This window comes from Coenobita brevimanus, chromosome 23, assembly GCF_032717465.1.
Source record: "Coenobita brevimanus isolate Jiangsu-jjx chromosome 23, ASM3271746v2, whole genome shotgun sequence".
NCBI lineage: Eukaryota > Metazoa > Arthropoda > Malacostraca > Decapoda > Coenobitidae > Coenobita > Coenobita brevimanus.
In genome coordinates, this window is record NC_136976.1 from 67,642,056 (window position 1) to 67,665,038 (window position 22,983).

Genomic DNA, 22,983 nt, shown 5'->3' on the forward strand with positions numbered 1-22,983 from the left:
CCATCACGCACCCACACCTGTGCGCCCTCCTCCATCATTCACCACACACCCTTCCTTCACCACCCACCCTTCTCCATCAGACACACACACCCACTACCACCGATGGCCTAGACATTATCACACCTCTCGCTTCATACAATCACGGTGTTATTGACAAGCAGTGTTACAATACGATAAGGAGAGAGTGACTCTCTCTCTCTCTCTCTCTCTCACACACACACACACACACACACACACACACACACACACACACACACACACACACACACACACACACACACACACACACACACACACACACGTCCTTTCATCATCATCATCACCATCAACTTAATAGGATTTCATAATTTAAAACGGGGTGGACAGGATCAGGAACTAGGAAGTGAAAGCATAGGCGATAAGCAGTTAGCCTCTCGTTCTTCCTTCAGTGTATTTTTAGTGCAATAGCGTGACTCGACCTGCTAAGAATCCTGCCATCAGAGACAAGCAATCGATGTAAGTAATCCTGAAATAAGGTACATCTCAAGATATATGGAGGTGTGTGTGTGTGTGTGTGTGTGTGTGTGTGTGTGTGTGTGTGTGTGTTGGAAGGTGAAAGAGTGAATATGGAAGGTGTGAATGAGAAATGCATGTCCGAGTAACCTGTTTCACAAGACACCCCATTGATTGCTGCCTCCTTTTTGTGACTTCGCTTCCTTTTTATGGTTACTTTCGAGCTTGTGTATTTGTGGGAAGATGATGATGATGATGATGGTGATGATGATGATGATGATGATGATGATGATGATGATGATGAGGAGGAGGAGGAGGAGGAGGAGGAGGACAATTATGAAGGTTTCAAGATGATGCTTCAGGGTGATGACGCGTTTGTATAACCAATGCCAGAAGGTTTTGTTAAGCATAGGATACAAGGAATGATGAGAGGACACGACATGATACACTCAGAACGGGATGGAATATACCAGCACCGGAATATGACGGAATTGTCTTGGGGTGCAAAACAGCTGACATCCTTACAAGATGAGGGTGGGTTAGGTTGGGTGTGGTTTGTTTTGGTTGTATTTAATTACACTTTATTCCACCGTGTCCAGATTTTAAGGTGTCTTTTTTTTTTTTTTTTTTTTTTTTTTTTTTTTTTTAATCCCTAGACAGCTTTGTTAAAGTCTTGTAATGACATAAACTGTCTTATCATTTCCATATCCTGGTAGTGTCACGTCGTGCCTTTTCGTTCCGCATATTGTTCTCGCTACCACCAGACCATTTACTGCCGAGATACCCCAGGTTGTGAAGGGGTTACGAAGTGTGAATTGGCCTGGAAGCCTCGCGGTGATTGGCGGAGATAGTGGCTTCGTGACCCCCGCCAGCCAATGAGCACACGACGAACACGGTGACCAGGGGATGGAGGATGGGGAAGGGGGGAGGGGAAAACGGGGACGGGAAGGGAGATAGGGGGAGGGGGAGACTGTGGGTCGCGAGGAAGGAGGGACTACTCAGGTGGAGGAACACGGGAGGGGGGGGGGCAACGCAGGTGGGAGGGAGGGGGGAGAGGGGGCGGGGACTGGGAACATGTGCATTCGTTGAGAGCGAGCACGGAACAAGGCGTTACTCTTACGTTATCGGGTGCGGGAATCACAGCGGCGGCGCGGCGGGTGCCTGGCAGTCAGAGTGCTTTTGTTTCCCTTGCTGAAATATACCGAGGTGAACGGACGGAGGGAAGAATGCACCCGGCCGTACTGTACACTATACGTGTGAGAAGATGTGAGACTGGGATCGACATAGTTTCTGACATGTGAAAAATAAGTGAGACTGTGTTATCATGAGTGAGATTAAGATGGACAAGATTTTTTTCTGACACAATATTTGTCTGAGGTATCAAAGAAGTGAGATTGATATAAACACACATTTTTCTCTTGGATGGGTGTGTGTGTTTTTTCTTCGGTAACCACTAATACCAAAGGAATAATCAACCATTGAAAGAAACACAACCAAAGTAAACCGGACCAAAGGCGAAATACTCCTAGTGTGCGTGTGCGTGTTGTCGTGTATGTGATGAAGTAACCAAAGCTAACAAGGACAGAGTTGTCACAATATACCGACGTGTTCAAGGCTTAGTGAGGACAAGGAGTGTGTCTAGCTATTGAGATTGTCCTTGCACTCACACCCTTTCCCTAAACGCATAGCTTTATTTCAAGACAGCCATACCTCCTCGCTTACCATCTCACTGTAGCTGAAAACCAAGAGGAGGGATTAAAATTGTTGTTGTTAATGGAGCGTGTTTGGGAGTAGGTTGGCTGTGTTGGAGGTCACCGGATACCCTCCTGACACCTGAGCCACGCGATACCTGGCAGGGCACGCGACATTCCCCAGGGCACCACCGCCACGCTCAGCAAGGCCCCTAGTGCCACAGCGTCCACCCTCCCTCCCTGCCTCGCCTTATACTGGTGGTGCAGGAGATAACAGTATATACCTGCACTGTCTACGTACCACAATGAGAGTGCCTCCTTGTTGTATATCCTTTTACTCGTCGTTCAGGAGATAGCAGTATATTTCTACACTATTGACGTTTCACATTGTCCTTAGTAGTACAAGACTGACCCATCCTGTCTGCGTATTGTATGCCCCTTTACTGATGGTGCAGGAAATAACAAGGTATATGGCGTCCATTACCAGCACTCATGATGCTCTCCACGTATTCTACTGACGCTCCACAGAGTTCCTAGTGCACAAGGCTCGTTCCTATCTGCTGTTACTTGGTCATCTACTGGTGGTTCAGGAATTAATTGTCTGGGGTGTCATTTCCACCTATACTCTTGATCCCCACGCCTGTTAGACCGATCAGAATCCTGTTTATGAGACTGAAAGGTGTGGTTTAACTCACTGTAACGAGGACGCATATGGAAATGGTGACTACTGGTGAGCCTGTGTGGTGAGAAGGCCTGTAATACTCAGAAACTATATGCTGGGAAAAGACAGACATTAAACACTTGTCTGGAATCGTGTCCGTCCACAAAGCTGTTATAGGAGAGTTTGTGCTAAAGAGATTACCACGACCTACCGTCAACTCATATTCTGGTGTCGAAGAGCAGAGTTTGTGCTAAAAGTCGTAAATCCGATGTCGTACAGTAGACGTTGTTCTAAAATAAAGTAACATTGGTCTATCCTGGAAGTAACCTGGTGTCGAGGGATAGAGTTTGTGCTATAAGAGTAACATTGACTTATTCTGGACATAAATTCGATGCTGGAGTGAAGAGAGTAACGCTACCTTATACCGGACATTAACTCGGTGTGGTAAGGTGCTGTGTCGTAAAAATACTCGAGCGTAAGCGAAGCCAGGATGGAACACGGGTACGAGTTGCGACAGTTCTGTGGCGGGGATCTCCGGGCACCTGACAGATACTACCAGCCCCATGGTGAGTCCTACAACACTGTGCCCTTCATCCTTGTCACCCTGAGGACGTCTGTTTTATATCATTCTGTCTGAGGATTTTATTAAACTTACGAGGGACGTTCACAGGCTGAGAGGGTACGCCATAAAATAATCAGTATGAGCCTCTGTGACGCAAAGACATTTTTTTTTTATTTTTTTTTATTTGTTGTATATTTTAGTTAACATGTTATTTTATTAAGGGATAGACGTCCACGGGTTAATAGGGGTTCCTGCTTCCCATATATATATCGGTAACAAGCTGGGTTAAATCACGGCACTTGATATTATCCCCAAAATTACCTTCCTCGTCTACATACTGTACTTACTTATGTGCTCGGTAATGTAGAGGTAATTGTAAGAAAAAAATTGTTAGCTGTAAGAAAAAAATTGTTAGCTGCGACTGTACCGTAAAATGAAAAGTAAACGGCGTATAGTCATTTCAGGATTCCGGGTGTAACTGGTTTGATGACGATACAGTAAGACGGGATTGTGTGTGTGTGTGTGTGTGTGTGTGTGTGTGTGTGTGTGTGTGTGTGTGTGTGTGTGTGTGTGTGTGTGTGTGTGTGTGTGTGTGTGTGTGTGTGTGTCCATCCACCTCCTCCCTCCCTCCCTCCTCTCCTATCCCTCCGTCATTATCTTATCATTCCGCAAACCGAGTTAATAATGAGGGAAAACATGGAGCCTTTCTGGATGACGTCAAATAATAGGCCACGTTAAATCCCTTCCACACAATTGCTTTTTTTTCTTTTTTCATTCTTGCTACCACCATTTACGAAGCGATAATCCTCAGCGACCCTTTCAGTACAATGGCAAGTTTTTCATTTTTGGTAACTCCAGATGGTTTTATTTAGCAGAGAGAGGTCTGGTTGTTAATGGTTGGATATGCGGTAATCCTCCTTAATCCCTCGACTCCCATGCTGGCTGTTTATGTTAGTTTTGCTGCTACCAGACGATTTTCTTCAGCTATAGAGAGAGCTTGGAGTGAAGGCTTGAAACAGTCGCCACTAGTTCATTCACTACAATGGCAACTCTCTCTCTCTCTCTCTCTCTCTCTCTCTCAATCCTTCTTTTTTTTCAGTATTCTTTCATTTTTATCATTATCCAAAATTGTCCCCCTCTTTTATAGATTTTTCCCTAGAAGTATTTGCACAGTCTGCCCGCTTTCGTAACATTTCTCTCCTGTTAAATCATTGTCCTTTCATCAATATCCTCAATGTCCCCATCTTCGTTCCATAACTGCCAGGATATATATACAGAGGGGAAGGAGGGTTGGGGTGACTTCATATCCCGGAGCCCACCACGCATGCAGTCCTAACCTTCTAATCATACTGCTGTGTACTTCAGTCACAAGCAACGTTAAGCTGGTTCTGTAAACAGTGTGTCGTTCCACAAACACCCAGTTCTTCATTACCTCTTGGGGTAGAGGGTAGAGGGCCCGAGACGAGGCTACTGTAGTCCAAATGATTCATAGGAACCGTAGGAGACCACTGTACTTTCATGGCAGCGTTTGGATGATAGTAAAACCTACTATTTCCATTTTATTCGATCCAGGGCGCGTTATCACGTGCGTCGTTCATCCGAAACCTATAATATTCATGTCAGCGAGGCGCGTGGGTTTCATGTTAATGCAGTATTTTTAGGTGTAATTGGCGCCTACCAAGAATTTTCATGAGGACATCTTTAAAGCTCCTGTCCACCTTCTTCACAGTCCTTCCCTTCTCATTACATCCTTCTCCATTCTTCAATATTTTTCACATTATCTTCATCTTCGTCTCATAAATTCCTTCTAAGATAATGTTTTAGGTGTAATCGGCGCTAACCTGGAATCGTGAGGCCTTTAAAGATGATGGCCCACCTACCTGTCCTGCCTCACCTGTCTCGTGATTACAGGCGTGGGGATAATAGGTGGTTAGTCTTTAATACATTCACGACCATGACCCATTATATATTATTCATGTTGTCTTCAGGAGAGACCTTTCGAACAGGACGAGTTAGACATAGCCATCAGTATCCCTGCATTACCAGGATCATCTCGTTAGCTGACCAAAATCGTGTAGTAGCAAGGAGGATGAAATGTAGTTGGACTGAAGAAGTTAAAGGTATGCATCCACCAGCTTTACTTGTGTTGCCTCACCTTCCATCACAATCGCAGGTGTAGGGGTGACGGGTGGTTAGTCCTCAATCCATTCACTACTAGAGGTCAATTACAAGCTGAATATAATCGTGATGCAATACCAGGAATAGAATAGAATGTACGTAATCACTTTGAAGGCATTATAGGAGCACGTGTATAGCCCATTCTTAACTACGAGAGTCCCTCAATTAACTGAGTCAAATCGTCTGGTGGGAATAGGAATAGGGTGATACTGAAGCCTAAAGATTTACCTCCTCCCACCTAACCTGTCCTGCCTCACCTGTCATGGTAATTACAGGTGTAGGGATGACGGGTGGTTAGTCTTTAATCACCCTCCAGTCACTCCTGGCCGCTACCTCACACTTCACCCGTCTCCCTCACCCTTAATTCATCGCCGGGGGACTTTAGTGGTCTCTTTTTTCACCCGGCATTAATATTTTTTTTAGCCTTTCGTTTTTTATCCTCTCCCACCACCACATCCACAACTGCACCCGTCACCCACCACACCTAACAGTCAGCGCACACCCATCATCCACCATCACATCCACCAAAACACAATGCCACCCATCATCACAGCTGTCACCCAACACCACTACCTGTCACCCACCATCACACTCGTCACCCATGCCCACATTCGTCACCATCAAAACATTCGTTACCCACCACCACCACACCCAGCCCAAACCACCACATCCCATACCCATCACCACCTCAGTCACCACTTCACCACGACAGTCACCCACCACCACGCCCGTCACGCCCCCCCCCCACCTGTTATCCACCATCACACTCGTCACCCACCCTTTCATTCGTTACCCACCACCACACTCATCACTCACCCCCACACTTGTCACCCACCCCCACACCCGTCCCTCATCACAACATCTGTTACCCACTACACCACACCTGTCACCCACCACCACAACCGTCACCCACCACCACAACCGTCACCTACCACCACCACAGTTGTTACCTGACACAACACCTGTTACCACATCTTTCACCCATCACATTACCTGTCATCCACCACTACCACTCCTGTCATCTACCACCACACCCACTACCACCACACTGCCACTACCACCATACCCACCACTACACCCACCACCACACCCACTACCTCCACACCCGTCATCTACCACCACACCGACCACCGCACCCGTCATCTACCACCACACACACCACCACACCCATCGCCACAGCCCCGTCAAACCCCTGCCAAACCCCCCGCCACACTCCCTGCCGCGCCCCTCGTCGCCACACCCACCACCACACCCCCCACCACACCCTCCACCACACTCTCCACCACACTCTCCACCACACCCTCCACCACACACCCCACCACACACCCCACCACACACCCCACCACACCTATCGCCACACAACCCACCACACCAGCCACTACATCCATCACCCACCACCACTCCCGTCACCCATCAGCACACCCACTACCACACCCGTCTCGCACCACCACACCCACTACCACACCCACCACCACACACCGCCACACCCGTCACCCACCGCCACACCTGTCACCCATCACCACACACCACCACGCCTTCCACCACACACACCACCACACCCGTCACCCAGCGCACATCGACATTGACACATTTAACTGTTCGCATTCTTTCCTTTATTCCGCGAAGAAAAGCAAATCATGAACGGTATCTTTCGCTTATATCCACTTACACAAACACACACACGTACATAAACGCACACACACTTAGGCGCTCACTGTACACATTATACTTTCTGTGACACATTTGGTACGTACACTAACCCCGACACACACACACACACACACACACACACACACACACACACACACACACACACACACACACACACACACACACACACACACACACACACACACACACACACCAGATCTCAAGCTTACTCAGGCTTGACACAGGAGGCTTTCACTTTCTGGGTGTTGTGGTGGGTGACAAGTGTGTGGTGGTGGATGTGGTGTGTGTTGTGGTGGGTGACAGGTGTGTGGTGGTGGATGTGGTGTGTGTTGTGGTGTATGTGGTGTGTTGTGTTGTGGTGGGTGGGTGTGGTGGTGGTGTGGCGTTGTGAAATGGATAGGAGGCATAAGTATCTGAAAACTATTAAAAATTATTATATGCTCATTCAAAACATCATAAAACATATATCTTATTTGTGGCACAGTTGTCCTCGCCCTTATTTCACTTTTTGCCTCACATCAGTTACTAATATTTAATGTTTGAAAAAATGGTCGTATTTTTTTTCTATAAATACTGGGTGCGTATGTGACTAATGTGATATGTATGTGTATTTCCGTAGGTGTGTGTGTGTGTGTGTGTGTGTGTGTGTGTGTGTGTGTGTGTGTGTGTGTGTGTGTGTGTGTGTGTGTGTGTGTGTGTGTGCTTGCGTGGTGTCATTGTGTGAGGCCTAACAATCCCCCAGACTCCCAGCACTGACCTACATTAACTCTACCCACCAGGTTCCCACAACAATCACGCTTTCTGACAGCTTTCTGACACCCACAGCCTTCAATCACTCCCCCTCTAGACTTCTCCACACACAACATGATATCAGATAAACGCCTTCACTATCTTCCAAGCGTCTGAGTGCCATGAGGATGTTGAAGAGACCAATATCTGTTTGTGTAATGCATTTTTAGGCCGGTAGTAGCAAAGGTGGTTTTAGAAGCGTTATATTTATGGTCGTTTTTATTTTCGAGAAGACGGGGGTAATGAGTTTTCATGTATAGTTTTTATTTTTATTTTCACCCAGTTTTTTGGCGTATTAGTATTCTTTCTTTTTTTTCTTAGTTTTTGAGGCATACGTAGGAATTCTTTTTTTTTCTTCTTTGCAAGCGTCAGGCGATTTTATTCTCCTGAAAAGAAGGTTTCTCTGTAAAAATGTGAAAACTAAAGTGCGTTTTGTTTTGGTTGATTGATCTCAGATGTCTATAATATATTTTTTGAGCAGTTTACAGAGAGAGAGAGAGAGAGAGAGAGAAAGAGCTTGTGTGCTTAGGTCAGCCTGTGTTTGTTTGGGTTATTAATTTCAGGAAGGATTATTAAATTTAGCGACAAGGTAGAAACATTTTGGCTTTGGTAATTATTAAACTCTTCAACTGATGACGTATTTGTTATTGTTCCCTCGCTCCTTCAAGACGACTTTAGCCTACTCACCTTAGAATAACCCTCGTACTTTTTATCCTCATCTTTAAGTTACAAAAATATTTCGTTTACTATAAGCTATCCTACAAGAAATAGCCACGAAAGGACCAAGAGTTTTGTTGTTATGTTTTCGTATGCAGTTTTTGTACTTATCGAACTTAAGACGTGAAATATGTCCATCTCTTCACCTCCCCACAGCAAGACTTGTCCCTGATGATGAATAAAATAATCTGGTAGTAATAAGAAACAAAATTACATCTGGGGTGAAGAATTGTGTCATGAAGGAAACTGCGTTCAGGATATCCACTTACGCCAAACAGCAAGAAGACAGATATGAATGAGGTCAGTCCTTGTAATTCCCTTTATATTCGTAATCACTCATGCGCCTCAGTTTTTCTACGAACAAGTCAACTAGAAAGCGTACGTGACTCACCGGAGCGCTTTTATCTCAGGAAAAATATATAAAAGCTCAGGGAAAAGTGATTTTTTTTTTTTAGGGGGGTGGAGGAGTGCCGGGGGAGGATGGTTGGTCACGTGACACAGGACCTTACTGTAGCCTGAGGGAAGATGGAATGCTTAATGACCCTCGTTTAGTCGATAGGCTAAAAAAAAAATAAGTAAATAAATAAATGCTATCCAAAAATCTTACCTAGAAAATAATTATCTAAAACTTTCTTCTTCCAAGGAGGATGTGTGAATAATATTTAAGCTCTCCCTAAGTACAGTCAGGGAGGAAAGGTTGTCTAATATTTCAGCTCTTCTGCACCACACTTCCCTCCACTAAATATTATTTCTAGGCTTACAGGGGCTTGGTATGTTTCCCTGCCCATACATAATACTCTCTGATATGATGCGTCAGGGAGGAAAGTGACGAACGTAGTGGACGGAACTCAACAGTAGGAGAACTTGTCCCTTTTGCGATCAGCAGAGACTTCGAGCAAATAAAACGAAATTGTAGTAAGTGAATCTCGGTTAATTTTTACTGATTGATTTAGCAAGAGTTTGACGCGGGGTCCGAGAATAAGGCTTCTTGGAATGATGTTTTGATTTTTAAGAATGCCTACCGTCCTTCAGCTCACAGGCCCCGTTGTGGATGTGGCTGCCCCCTCCCCACCCCCTCCCAGTCATGCCTCGCCCTGCCTCTGACTTTCATTTTCGTCCTAACCTGCCTCAACGCCTTCCTTTCCACCTGCCTTGGTTTCCTATTCATTCATCTACCCCAAACCTGTCTTTCCATATACTTTTACTTCACCCTCCATCAACTTCTTCCTTCCTTCCTTGCCCTCCTTTTCACCCTGCCCTACCCTGCCTCTCCATCTGCCCACCTAACCCTGCCTCAACTCTTGCCTTCCTACATCCTTTGTTTCTATCTGCATTCATTCAGCCTTTCCCTGCCTCTCCGTACACCCACCTCATCCTGCCTGTTTTTATACGGTACCCACCTCACCCTGCCTGTCCATATACCCACCTCACCCTGGCTATCCATATACCCACCTCACCCTGGCTATCCATATACCTACTTCACCCTACCTCTCCATATACCTACCTCACCCTGCTTATCCATATACCCATCTCACCCTGCTTATCCATATACCTACATCACCCACCTAAGGAACCCCGGCTGGGGCAGGGAACAGTTTAAGGATTTGAATTTCAATAAATCAGGCTTTACTGATCTACCAGAAGACCCGCCGACATGTCGTAAAAATACCCCCGCTAATACCAATACACCAGTCCTGTATGAGACAGCCCTAGCATGTATTCAATATGGACGGTGGGTGTTAGCGCCGAAGTGGTGACATGTAGAGGTTTATGGTATGTAGGAGGACTGCTGGGCCTTGATAGCAGGCTGTGAAGCCTATGCCCAGAGTCGGACACATAAAAAAAAAAAAAAAAAAAGTACAGTGTGTGTGTGTGTGTGTGTTTGTGTGTGTGTGTGTGTGTGTGTGTGTGTGTGTGTGTGTGTGTTTTCGGAAACAAAAACTGCCACTCAGTGTAGCAAATGTAAAAAAAAAAAAAAAAAAAAAAAAAAGTTTTTTTTGAGTTGCCGTGCAAAAAAATGTAATACTTTCACTCAGACTCCGGAGAAATATAAACTAAAATACGATACAGGTTTTTTCGGAGAGCACAGTCCCTCCGTAACCCTTTTAGTACAAAATCCCCTTCCAGAGCTGAATAAAATCGTCTGGAGGCAGCAGGAATATAAATAAAGCCACGTCATCCTACTGAAAGGGTTCAAAGAGGTAGTTTCTAACCCCTTCAGTATGAGAGGCCTTTTCCAAGCTAAATTAAATCATTAGGAGGAAGCAAAGCATTGTAAAGACGCCTTCGTTTTGAAATGTAACGCTAGGTAATTTATATAAGCAAAATTACCACTGATTCCGTACTCTACTGATTAACCAATTTGTATAAGTAAGAAAAAAAATTTGTGTATGTAAAAAAAAAAAGAAAGAAAGAAAGAATATGCACGACTAATACAAAAACAGTTCCTGTGACACGAAATTTAGCGACATAATACCGCTAAAGTCAGTGTCGTACGAGCGTCATTAACCGTTTCACCCAGAGGATTTGTATATTTTTCACTTTATTCCCGATCCTTTTTAGCTCAGTAGATGACTTTTCGAAGACGAAGGGTTAGATATAGGCTACATAACGCCATTACTACGTGGGTGCTCTCTTTAGCTGAATAAAATCGTCTCGTAAAAGTAGAAATAAGATAAAAGTTCATATTCTAAATTGAGGGATTGAAAACACACACACACACACACACACACACACACACACACACAGTTATACGTGTAAGAATAAAACAAACAAGGTAAATACAAAAGCAACACCCCTTTGAAGGCAACACAAAATTTAGCCCGCCAAAAATACCACTGATTTCAAGTGTGTGTGATTAAAGTGTGTATGTATATATGTTTACCTTGGAGCCACACTGGATATTTTGGCTGAGATAGTGTGTGTGTGTGTGTGTGTAGCAGCATTGTGGCACAGCGTGAACGTATTGTGAGTGTTGCGTCATTGTCTCCAACACATTCCTTGGCTCACCACGTTTAATACAGCGTCAACACAAATAATTCTCAATCACTACAACTATTTCTCACTTAACTAAGATTGTCTCTCTCTCTCTCTCTCTCTCTCTCTCTCTCTGGAGCCTATGATTGGCTTTTTTAAACTGTAGGAATTAGATACAGCCTTCATTAACCCCGTCACTACTAGGGTGCTCTCCTAAGCTAAATAAAATTGTCTGGCAGCAAGAATTAAATATAAAAGTGCGTCACCGGACTGAAGAGGTTGATGCGATTTAACTGAGGTCAGATGATGTATGCTGATGATTAAATTATGCTCTTGCTGCCTCTGGACTGTATTCTTTTTTCTTGTTTGTTTTCCCTTGATCACGGGGGATATCCTTTGTAGTGAAGGGAGCAGTGAGAGCTACATGTAACCCACCCACCACCCGTTCAAATAGGCTACTCCTCAACTGAATAACATCTTCGAGAGGCAGCAAGAATGAAGAAGTGAAGAAGCCGAAGAATATGTCATTTGATTGGAGAACTTAATCCCTTCAGTACGACGATTTTTTTCATTTTATTCTTGCTGTCTCCAGACGATTATATTCTGTCTTGGATATTTTCGGAATTACAGGCATCAGATATTACCTTCATCAAATCCTTACAGAGGTCCTTCTTTAACTGGATAAAATCACCTTGAGATAGCAAGAACGAAATGGGAAATACCTCTTGAGACAGGAGGGTTTAAGAGATATTATTCACTAATTCTTATCTCTCTCAGGGACACAGATCGTACCTAGTTTTAAAAATCGTGTTGTAGTTGCCAGAATAATAAAAAGAATAAGAATAGAAATACATATTATGGTTAACACTCAGGCTGCCATAAGTCACTCTCAGCTGAATGAAATCTTGTGCCGGAGTAGAATAAGCGAGTTGTCCTTATCCGAGCATGACAGGAAAACTGTCACAGTATTCCCTGTGAAATGGCCCGCACCGTCATTTCCACCAAGGTCCAAGGATCATCATTCAGTTCCAGCACGAAATATCATCATCATCATCATCATCATGACCTCTTTCCCTTCCAAGGATTGAAAAGAGAAAGCACGAAACATACAAATCATATCATTCAGTTGAGTACACATACAAAAAAATATGCGTCTTTGTGTGTGTGTGTGTGTGTGTGTGTGTGTGTGTGTGTGTGTGTGTGTGTGTGTGAAAAGGTTTATGTTGGTCAGAGATGTTCAGTGTCCTTGACGGTGTGCGTGTGGAAATTAGAGACAATGAGCGATTGAGAATTGCATTTCCCAACACAGATGCCGATTGGGGAAGATGATGATGAATAGTGACCGCTGGGTGACTCTCTTACGTAACGCTAACCGAGAAACAGTATAACTAAAGCTAAGAACTTGAACTAGTGTCACCGAATCATCATCATTATCATACTCCTAGTAAAAGTGTGTGTGTGTGTGTGTGTGTGTGTGTGTGTGTGTGTGTGTGTGTGTGTGTGTGTGTGTGAGAGAGAGAGAGAGAGAGAGAGAGAGAGAGAGAATGTTAAAAGGCACTGGTTTAGACTAATCTGTGTTGACTGCATGAAGGTCGTTTAGGCAGACAACCAGTGTTTCACAATTCTCAATCTTTGCCAGGAATATGAATAGAACAGAATAGATTTACCTCCAGGTCCCTGATTATGCAACTTGGTGATGAGGTAAGTGGAAACAACGTGAGTATACCAAGTGTGGGTGGTAGTGGAGTAACATGATCCCCCCCCCCCCCCACCCGGGCCGACATGACACAGGTCTGGGGCACGCTTCCTCCCCACCAGCCGTGTATGGGCTATGTCCGTGTCCCTCCCAACCCACCTCACCTGAGTATTAATGCAGATATTCATTTATTATTATTATTATTATTATTATTATTATTACTCACTTAAAGGCTGCCTTCGGCGGTCTCCGCTCGATGTCAAGTCACTTCCTAACTTCAGTCAGAAATGAGTCGTAACTTGGAAACCGGTGGCCCGATTGGACTGGAAATTGGTTTGTTCTTCAAATTAGAACATTTTAACGGTACCTTGCTCTAACAAAAATTGCGCTGCATGCGCCGGTTTTTACTTTGTGACGGTAACAAACAAACATACTGTACATAAATCGGATGATTATAATATAGATTATTATTATTATTATTATTATTATTATGCTCATCATAAGTCCTGTGTAATGTAGAGTTGAATATATCCACATACTGATTTTGTGTTTATTCTGAGGATCGGTCTGACGTAACCGATTGTCATATTCATATATTTTCTGCATGTAAGGGATGAGGGATTCAGCTGGAATAAAACCATGGCACCTCTCTAATAGTGGATTTAAAATATGTTGGCATTATTTATCCAATTGTGCATTCGCGGCACTGCAAGACAAGAAGTACGGGCTGACACAATTGTAAATATTTGACCTGTTCAGCATCATATCAGTATTCTCGCAGTTTAGCTTTACGCAGATTTAAAATGGCAGGGTGGTGAGGTTAGTTCCTGGAGTTAACTTGCTAGTGGTAAAGTTGTGGTGGTGATGGATGGGTGTGGACTCTTTGTAGTTGTGGTGGTGGTGATTGTGGTCAACAGGTGTGATCAGTGTTGTTTTGGTGGTGGTGGAGGGATGTTACCATTGTAGTTGTGGTTTTGGTGGTGGTGATGGTGGGGATGGTGATAGAATGCGGCTAGAGTCTGTTTCCGGCAACTGTGGTAATTGAGGGACGAAACCAGTCTGGAGGCAGTAGTTGTGGTGGAGGGATGTAGCGAATGTGTTTGTGGTGGTCAGTGTACTATTGGTGCTGGTATTGGAGTTAGAGATGTGTGGCTGGACCCTCCCCTCGCCCCCCACACACCTTCCATAAGCCTCCGCCAGGTAACGCAACAGCTCGTTATGTCAGGCTGAGTGATGACTCTGCTTCTTATCTCATTGCATCTATCTAATCTTACAAGTGCCACAAACAGAACTCGTTCGAAGACAAAATGTAGCTTGGTTTTCATGACAGCTAATGATTACTGTATCTACCCACGATAAGAGCTAGAAACTACCTGCTTATGAAGGTCAGCATCAGTTATCATCATCGTCTCATCCAGCCTTGATTCCCACCTAAGAGATCGGGTGAGATAGCATCCTGGTGGCACAAAGAGATAAAAACACAAAAGTAGGAGGAATATACGTCAAGCCCAGTGAAAGTGCCCGTACAGGATATTCAGTACCATATATCGTTTAAGCATCAATATCTCTACTTAGAAATTATCTGTATCATTACACCTGCTCAGTATGTTCAGTATATGACTTTAACATTGAAGGTCATTTCCTCAGTACTTTCACTTCTACGATTCCCGCCATAAGGTGCATAAAACCATCACATGGGGAGCCAGCCAGCGTATGATAAAGTATGCATCACCGAACTGAAGCACTTGGAGACAGCGTCCATCTCCTTCAGTTTCCCCTCAGCTGCATATTATCAAATGTTCAATGGTTAGGATGAAATAGAATAGACGTCATGGTAGTGAAGAGCTTAACTGATAAAATAGTGAGAAATGCCCTTGACCCAGCATGACACAATGGCCTCATAAATTCCTCCACAGTGCACCTTAGAGACCCCATATGGTCTCTAGTGCACCTGCCCATCACCAGCACCACCTGCAGTAATATGGTGGATGAAATCTCGAGGTAGAGAAAACTGTGAATTAACGCACCGCGGTTTAAATCCAAGGGATGGTTGGATTACTTTCTATCGTATAAGTGCCCTATAATGAGGGAGGGAGGGTGGTCTCCTAATCTTTCCTCGGGTCCTCCTACACCCTGGGAGGCACGAAGAGGATAATACGGATTGGGCTTTACCTTTTTTACATGAGGGGTTATTGTTTAAAGATAAGCCTGTCTTGCCACGCAATCATTACCGGAGTAACTCATCCAAAAAACAGTCTCGAGCAACACTGCCAAACAATAGACACACTTGGGCTTTATCGTGGCTGCCATTAGAGGTAAACCCCTATCAGGTAAAGGGTTAACTGGGAAACTCCTCCTCTGTGACTTCCCATTGTTATTATTCTCTAGTGATAACACCGGTCCCTCTTGGCATAACAGTATACAATATTTTCTCGTACTAACATATTTTTCTTGCAATAGTATCATACCTCGTAATAATATTCTTTGGTATTAACATCATTTCTCTGATAATAACACTGTTTTCTCTGATAATAATACTATATTCTCTTGTAATAACACCGTATTATCTTATGGCAACACCGTATTTTCTTTTAGCAACATTATTCTCTCTTCTGCTAACACCATATTCTCCAACAGTAACACCAAATTCAACTATACTGATACAATATTCTCCTGTAACACCATATTCTCTTGTGATAACGCATACTAATTCCTCACTCCCTCATGTAACTCTCTCTCTCTCTCTCTCTCTCTCTCTCTCTCTCTCTCTCTCTCGCCACCTACCTAAGTGACAATTATTTAATACATTTGTGTTAATCTTGATAAGGAAGATAGAACAGGGAAATATTTTAATCTCATCGATTTTACTTATTGTGCCCGAGAGTGAGCCATAGGAGCCTGAGGGTGTTAATACTGATACCATTCAACCCTCTCAAGGCCGGGACAACTCGAGTATTTTATTCAAGTATTTATATTATAATTATTATTATTATTATTATTATTATTTAATTAATTAATTTATTTATTTATTATGCAAATATTTTGGTATACCTGGGAGTGAGTCATAGAAGCCTGAGTTAATTAGCTAAAAGAGAGTGTTTTCAAATCGTTCGTATAATGCCGCTGTATTTCGTTTTCTTTCTGTAGGATAGATATCGTGAAGGAATGGAAAGTGATGGTGGGTGAAGATTGTTCAAGAATTATACGAGTAAAGCGGATAGATTGATTGACTGATTGAGTGACTGTTAGAGAAGAACGGTGTGTGTGTGTGTGTGTGTGTGTGTGTGCGTGTGTGTGTGTGTGTGCGTGTGTGTGTGTGTGTGTGTTCTTGATTCTGGCCATAGACTTGATAGCCCATCCTTCTACGTACAACACACCTTCACATGTACCACATCGGCGCTAATACCCACCGCCTATATTCAGTACATGATGGGGCTGTCCCATTCAAGACTGGTGTAATGATAACTTTTTTTTTTTTTTTTTGGTGCTTGGTCTAATGAAAGATCAGTAAAGTCTGTTTTAACGAAATTCATATTAAACTACACTTTACACGGCCGGCGATCGAACTCACGTCCCCTTCAACTCATATTTTCTTTTATGGGCGAACTTTAACCCCTTACACTGGACGACCATTCCCTGTTACCCCGCCGCCCCCGACTTGAAGCTTAGGCGGGCTTTGTAATAGGATCCAGTATTTCCTTATGGCCTTGCGATTACATCTCTCTCTCTCTCTCTCTCTCTCTCTCACACACACACACACACACACATCAGTAGGTACCGCTGTCTTCTATCATCGTCGAAGATATGACAAAAGAGGCCGCCTGTACAGTTAGGGATAAGAGTTTGCCTAATATTCCACCTCTTCTGCCTCTCACTTTCCCCTGTTAGCTGGTATTTCGAAGCCGTAAGAGGCCTGGTATGTTCCGCAGCCTATATGTGGGTCTTTTTAATGTGAGTCTGGGAGGAAAGTGACGGACATGCCCTAAGTGTGAGGTAGACGAGGTGGAATAATAAGGAAGTCGAGGAGGGGGACAGGGAAGTAGAAAATCGGAGGAGGATGAGAAGGAAGAGAAGAAAAGAACAGGAAAAAAGAGGAAGATGATGATGAGCTTAGGAAAAAGAAACGGAATAAGATAAAGGTGTTGACTAGATTGGTGAAAGCAGACCTGGCAAGAGCAAGCAAGAAATAGAAGAAGAAGGACAGAGAAGAGGAGAAAATAGGAATGATGATAAATAAAATGCCAATGGAGGAGGAAGCCGATTAAAAGTTGACATACTGTACATTATAGATTAGACCACTGAAACGAAAGGTGTATTTAATTTAACTCCCATGGCTGCCTCACCTTTATAGTATTTTAAATAGGCTAACACCTGACGATTTTATTCAGGTAAAGGTGAATCACAACTGCCAAGACGTCATAATATTGCCCCCACGCCAACCCTTATGACCGGGACAACTCTAGTAATATATTCCACCTAACGCCAGATGATTTTATTCAGTTGAGAGTGAGTCACAGGAGCCTGAGAGTGTTAATACTTCTGTTCTGTCCGCTACTAGTGCCGTGTGACAGAGGACAGCATGGTAGTTTTTTTTTTTTTCGCGGCATTTATTGATATTCTCCCAAACTGCCTTGGGAAGTATGTCTTTATCTCCACAGATCTGTGTGTGTGTGTGTGTGTGTGTGTGTGTGTGTGTGTGTGTGTGTGTGTGTGTGTGTGTGTGTGTGTGTGGGCAACAACATACACAGACACCTGGTATCAGTAGGCGACCTTCAGTTCTTGATGAGACCCAGTCATCTGGACACACACACACACACACACACACACACACACACACACACAGTCCCTCTCAACGGTGCAATATCACACAGTACTTAATCATCAGAAATGGTTCAGGTACAAGATAAAGTGTGAGTGTGGGACAGATGTATGGTATAAGTCATGGGAGGCGAAGGGAGTCTGGTATGTCTTGGTACACATGCTGATAGCCGTGTTCTTAACCTCCTGAAAAATGTAGGGTTTTCCTTGGTTGAATGATGTTGTCTAATATTCCTTCCCTGGGTTTTTCTTTACTCCTTCCTTCCCTTATCATTCTCCCCTATCCCTCACTCAAGTTGCCATCATTTTCTTTCTAAGCAAAATACATAAAAGTTGTAGAGTACTAGATTGTCCTACCTTCTAAGTGTTGTTTGATTTCTGAATTATCAATATTGGTCTCTGAGTAACAAAACACTTGATAGAGTTGACTGACAGAGGATAGGGACACCGCTCTCTGCCTTAGACGAAGTGAAGAACCAGGTATTCCCTGCCCCGTAGCTGTCACTCAGATGGAGACTTGATATTCATTTCACCCAAACTGACTCAGGTTTGGTGTATATACTCATGTTACCTCGGAAACTTAATTGCGCTTCTAGTAGTCAAGATCGGCACATGGGAGTTGCACGTGAAATTGTGTGTGTGTGTGTGTGTGTGTGAGAGAGAGAGAGAGAGAGAGAGAGAGAGAGAGAGAGTGGTGAGACCTGCAGTTTCGCCCATTCAAATCATCATCTTAAACTCAGCCCGTGTGACATATTGGAGGCAAAGCAATGTTTGGGTGGAGGAGTGTTGGTGAAAGTGGTGGTGGGGAGTAGGGAAGTGGGAATAGAGAGTGGGGGAGTGAAAGAGGGGGTGAGTTTTGAAGTGAGGGATATAAAAATGGAGAGAGAGAGAGAGAGAGAGAGTGTGTGTACGTGTGTGTGTGTGTGTGTGTGTGTGTGTGTGAATGAGTGGAATAAGAGAGTGTGGGAATGGGTCGTCTAAATTGGGAAGTGGGAGTTAGTGGGGAAGGAGAGAGAGTGAGTGGGGGAAAATGAGGAGCCAGTGAGTGAGTGGGAAGGCGAAAAAGTAGGGAGAGTACAAATAGTGGGGAGTGAGTGGGTAGGTTGGTGGGGGAGTCAGTGAATGAGAGGGGAAGTGGGAGTGGGTAAGTAGGGAGGTATAGAAATGAGTGAGTGGGGAGAGGGTGCAGGGAGTGGGAAAGTGAGTGAAAATCAAGGAAATACTAAGATTTTTTACTAAATCTACCATAACGCTACTTTATTCATAGTCCAGTTTAGTACAATAATTATTAACGCTTTTAATACGGTGACTTTATTTTTTTCTGTGGATAGATGATTCTATTGTTTAGAGGAGACGTCTTGTTGTAAAGGAGTTAATCAAGGCCGGAAATAAACACTCCAGTCGGAAAAATCATATGTTGACTAAAATTGGTAAGGGGTTGCAAGAATTATTTAAAAAGTGAGGGAACGTAACACAGAACTGTATTTGCTTATGTGGACTGTATAATTGTAATGAATAATAGAGCAACAAACACAGATGCAAAGTACAACTACAGTAAATCGTATGATTATTTCTTGTAGGCCAGTTCATATTTCTGTACTTAACCACCTCTCTGATGACTTTTTTTTTTCTTTTTTTTTTCATGTTTTTGCTATCTCAGGACGATTTTGTTCACCTCACGAGAGACATTTCCAACAAGAGAGTCTACAAGCTTCACTTACCCCTTTGCTGCTTGGCCGCTTCTCTAAGTATTATAAAATCATCTGTAATTCAGTCACTTAAAACCAGTGTTTCTCAAGCTTTTTTACTTCATTTCCCACTAGTGGGGCTCGTAACATACTCGAGACACCCCCCCTCCTTCAATTCTCTCCCAAGTCCCACACAAATAATTATGAAAAAAAATAAATAAATAAAAACTTTTGGTACTGTCCATTTATTTTAATGCTTTCAACAATCAGAAAATATAGTTTGTTACATATCAGCGGGATGCATGACACTGTTCGTTTTCGGTCAGTCGACTGATTCGAAGTTGTCACTGAAAAACGCATATCTCATATCTGGGTCCACATCCAACCGGTTTCGGCTTTAACTTTTTGTGTGTAGAAGGGTGGAAAAGCCAGATTCACATAAATATGTTGTGGAAAATGGCAAGAAGACTCTAAATGCGTTTTCAGGTACTCTGATATACTACTAACACTAGCACGTCATGGCCCCCCTAAATCCTGCCATGGCTCCCAGTTTGAGAACCAGTGATGTTACAAGGCAGAGATTTTCGTCTTTTCGCTGCCTATTTCCTGTAGTGGCACAAAAAGGCAATACTGCCGCCCTGTTTTCTTTCCAAAGCACTTGCTCGTGATTAGTACCATGTTGTAGTCTTTCTCGTTATAGTTCAGTCTTCAAGATGGAGAGACGGCAATTTTACGCCTAGTTAAAGTATAGTTAACAACGGAAATAAAACATATAATTAGGTTATACTCGTGAAAGGATAAACTTAGTAATATTTTTTTATTGCATTTTCTGTTTTTTTCTATTTTTGTATATATTTTCCCATTTTCCTTCCGTTTTCTTTTGCATATTTTTTAACATAAGATCTCATTCGATTCCTTTGGCCTTCACTTCTGTTGAATATAAATATAAATATAGAGACAGTGCAAATTTTTAGTGCTTATCACACAAAAATAGCATGAAATTTGAGTCACTGATTTTTTTTTTTTTTACGAACTTGATTTATGAGAGTTTAACACATTATGAAGCTTTACGTTCGTTTTCACTCTGACACTGAGAGAGAGAGAGAGATAGAGATGGAAAATAAGTCACGTCGCTTGGGAAAAACGTCGCAACAATGGCTGCCTCCGTCACCCAGGATTTTCTCTCTCCCGCCAAGCGTCACGTGTGCCCACCGCCAGCAACACACTCATGCATCTGTTGCCCACTGTCAGCTAAGCAAAAAGGGGTCTGGCATTAATTGGAATGAAAAGAGACGAAGCTTATGTCAATGGTGCAAAATTTTAAATCGTCTCACCGTATATGGAAAAGAATGCTTGATCTGTACCCCGTATCGAGTTGATTGTAGTAGTATTAATTCTTGTACATATTATTAGATAAAATTGTCTGGCGTTAGTTGGATGGACTACTAGAATTCTCCCGACCATGAGAGGGTTAATTTTAGGCTCCTATCACTAAAAAAAAAATCGTCTTGCATTAAGTGGAATTAAATGCGAAAAACGATGAACGTGGTCTGTCTGCCTACTCGTATATCAGTCCATTTTAGGTCCACTGCAAGACCGGACCTTCTCGAGGGGAAAAATGATGGCTAGAGTTAATCCTTCCTCATACTGGGGAAGTACGAATGGTGAAGAGGAGTGAATCTTTAGAAGCGATGCATGTGACAGTGGAAAGAGTGATAGCTAGAGAATGAAAGACCTTCTCCGTGCTGGCAAAGTACGAATGGGGACGAGGTGTCAGCAGAAGGAGCGATGCATGTGAAAGTGGAAGTGTACTGCCTATGTTAAAAATGAAATGGGAAAGACGACGTGACCGTGAAAGGCTCAAAACGACTCACGCGCCATATTGGTCGTAGTAGCGTCGTTTTATTTGCCTCATTAAATGCTCCTCCGTGAATTTTACTGTTGTTCATCTCCGCACGTGTTCTTGCTTTCCTCTGGGCTCATTCGTTCCGGCGCGTTTTATTAGTGCGCCGTGTTTTCTGTGGCTCCGAAAGTGCCTTAGGTCAGGGAGGTGTATTCTTAATTTCCGTGTAGCATAGATATCGTAGCAACATCTCCGTAACGATTTATTTTACATTGGGCGACATAACATTCTCTGGTCGAAGCCTCCTATATCACATGCAGTACGGCCCTGAATTTTCAACTCTTGCGATTTTTTTTTTTTTTTAATTAGGAAGCATAAAACGAAAAAAACTGTGTCCAGTCAGATTTAAAACTCCTGTTGCTTCTCCAGTGTCTTTCTCCGTGGACTGTGAAGAATCAGTCAAGGAAATCCGCAGCAATAGACACCGATGAATTTATTTAGCTGTGGATCAGTGTCAGTAGTGTAGATATATGTGGTATTACGAGCCTGATATTGTAAATTGAGAGAGAGAGGGGGGGGGGGCTGTTAGCCGAAATAGTCTGCGAGATAAAAAAAAAAATTTCTCTCCTTTTACACATGCGTCAGTTTTTTGCTGTTTTTAATTATGTGATCATGTGCAATTCTTCAACATAGTTACGTAATTTAAAACTCACTCGTGGTGCTGTTTCTGTTATTGTGTTATTTCTGTTGTGTAATTTGAGGTATTTTTGGGTGGGACAGGAGACTTGGAGGACCGTTTTTTTTTTTTTTTTTTTTTTTTTTCCAATTTATTACGCATATTACATCGTGGTATTCTTTTACATGTATTTTATTGTCCTACGTGCCACCTAGTTTACTTCAGAAACGTACAAGAGGATAAAAAGGCGTAATAGGCAAAATAAACTGCCGAGGGAGAGGTGCTACGAAGCCTCCTGTGCTGGAATCCTTTTACCTTTACTTGGCCCAGATTTTTGTCTTTTTGAGGCTTCTTTCAGGTTGCATAGTAGCAGGATGAGACAATACTATAACTCTGCATCGCTTCTGTAGCACATCTCTATGATTAGTATTATATTCAATTGTTAATCTCTTTTTATGACTTTGAAGTTGGAAGATGAGTTTTAGCCCAAGTTAGAGTAAAAATAATATCCCTATAAAACGTTCC

General features: G+C 43.2%; 1 protein-coding gene across 1 annotated transcript in view; it reads left to right on the forward strand.

The window, feature by feature from the left end:
- Nucleotides 1-3,334: 3,334 nt before the first annotated feature.
- LOC145392733 (uncharacterized) overlaps nucleotides 3,335-22,983 on the forward strand; it is a 123,707-nt gene continuing 104,058 nt past the window's right edge. The window contains 1 exon segment of the mRNA XM_080267032.1: nucleotides 3,335-3,410. Coding sequence (XP_080123158.1) covers nucleotides 3,335-3,410 — 76 coding nt within the window.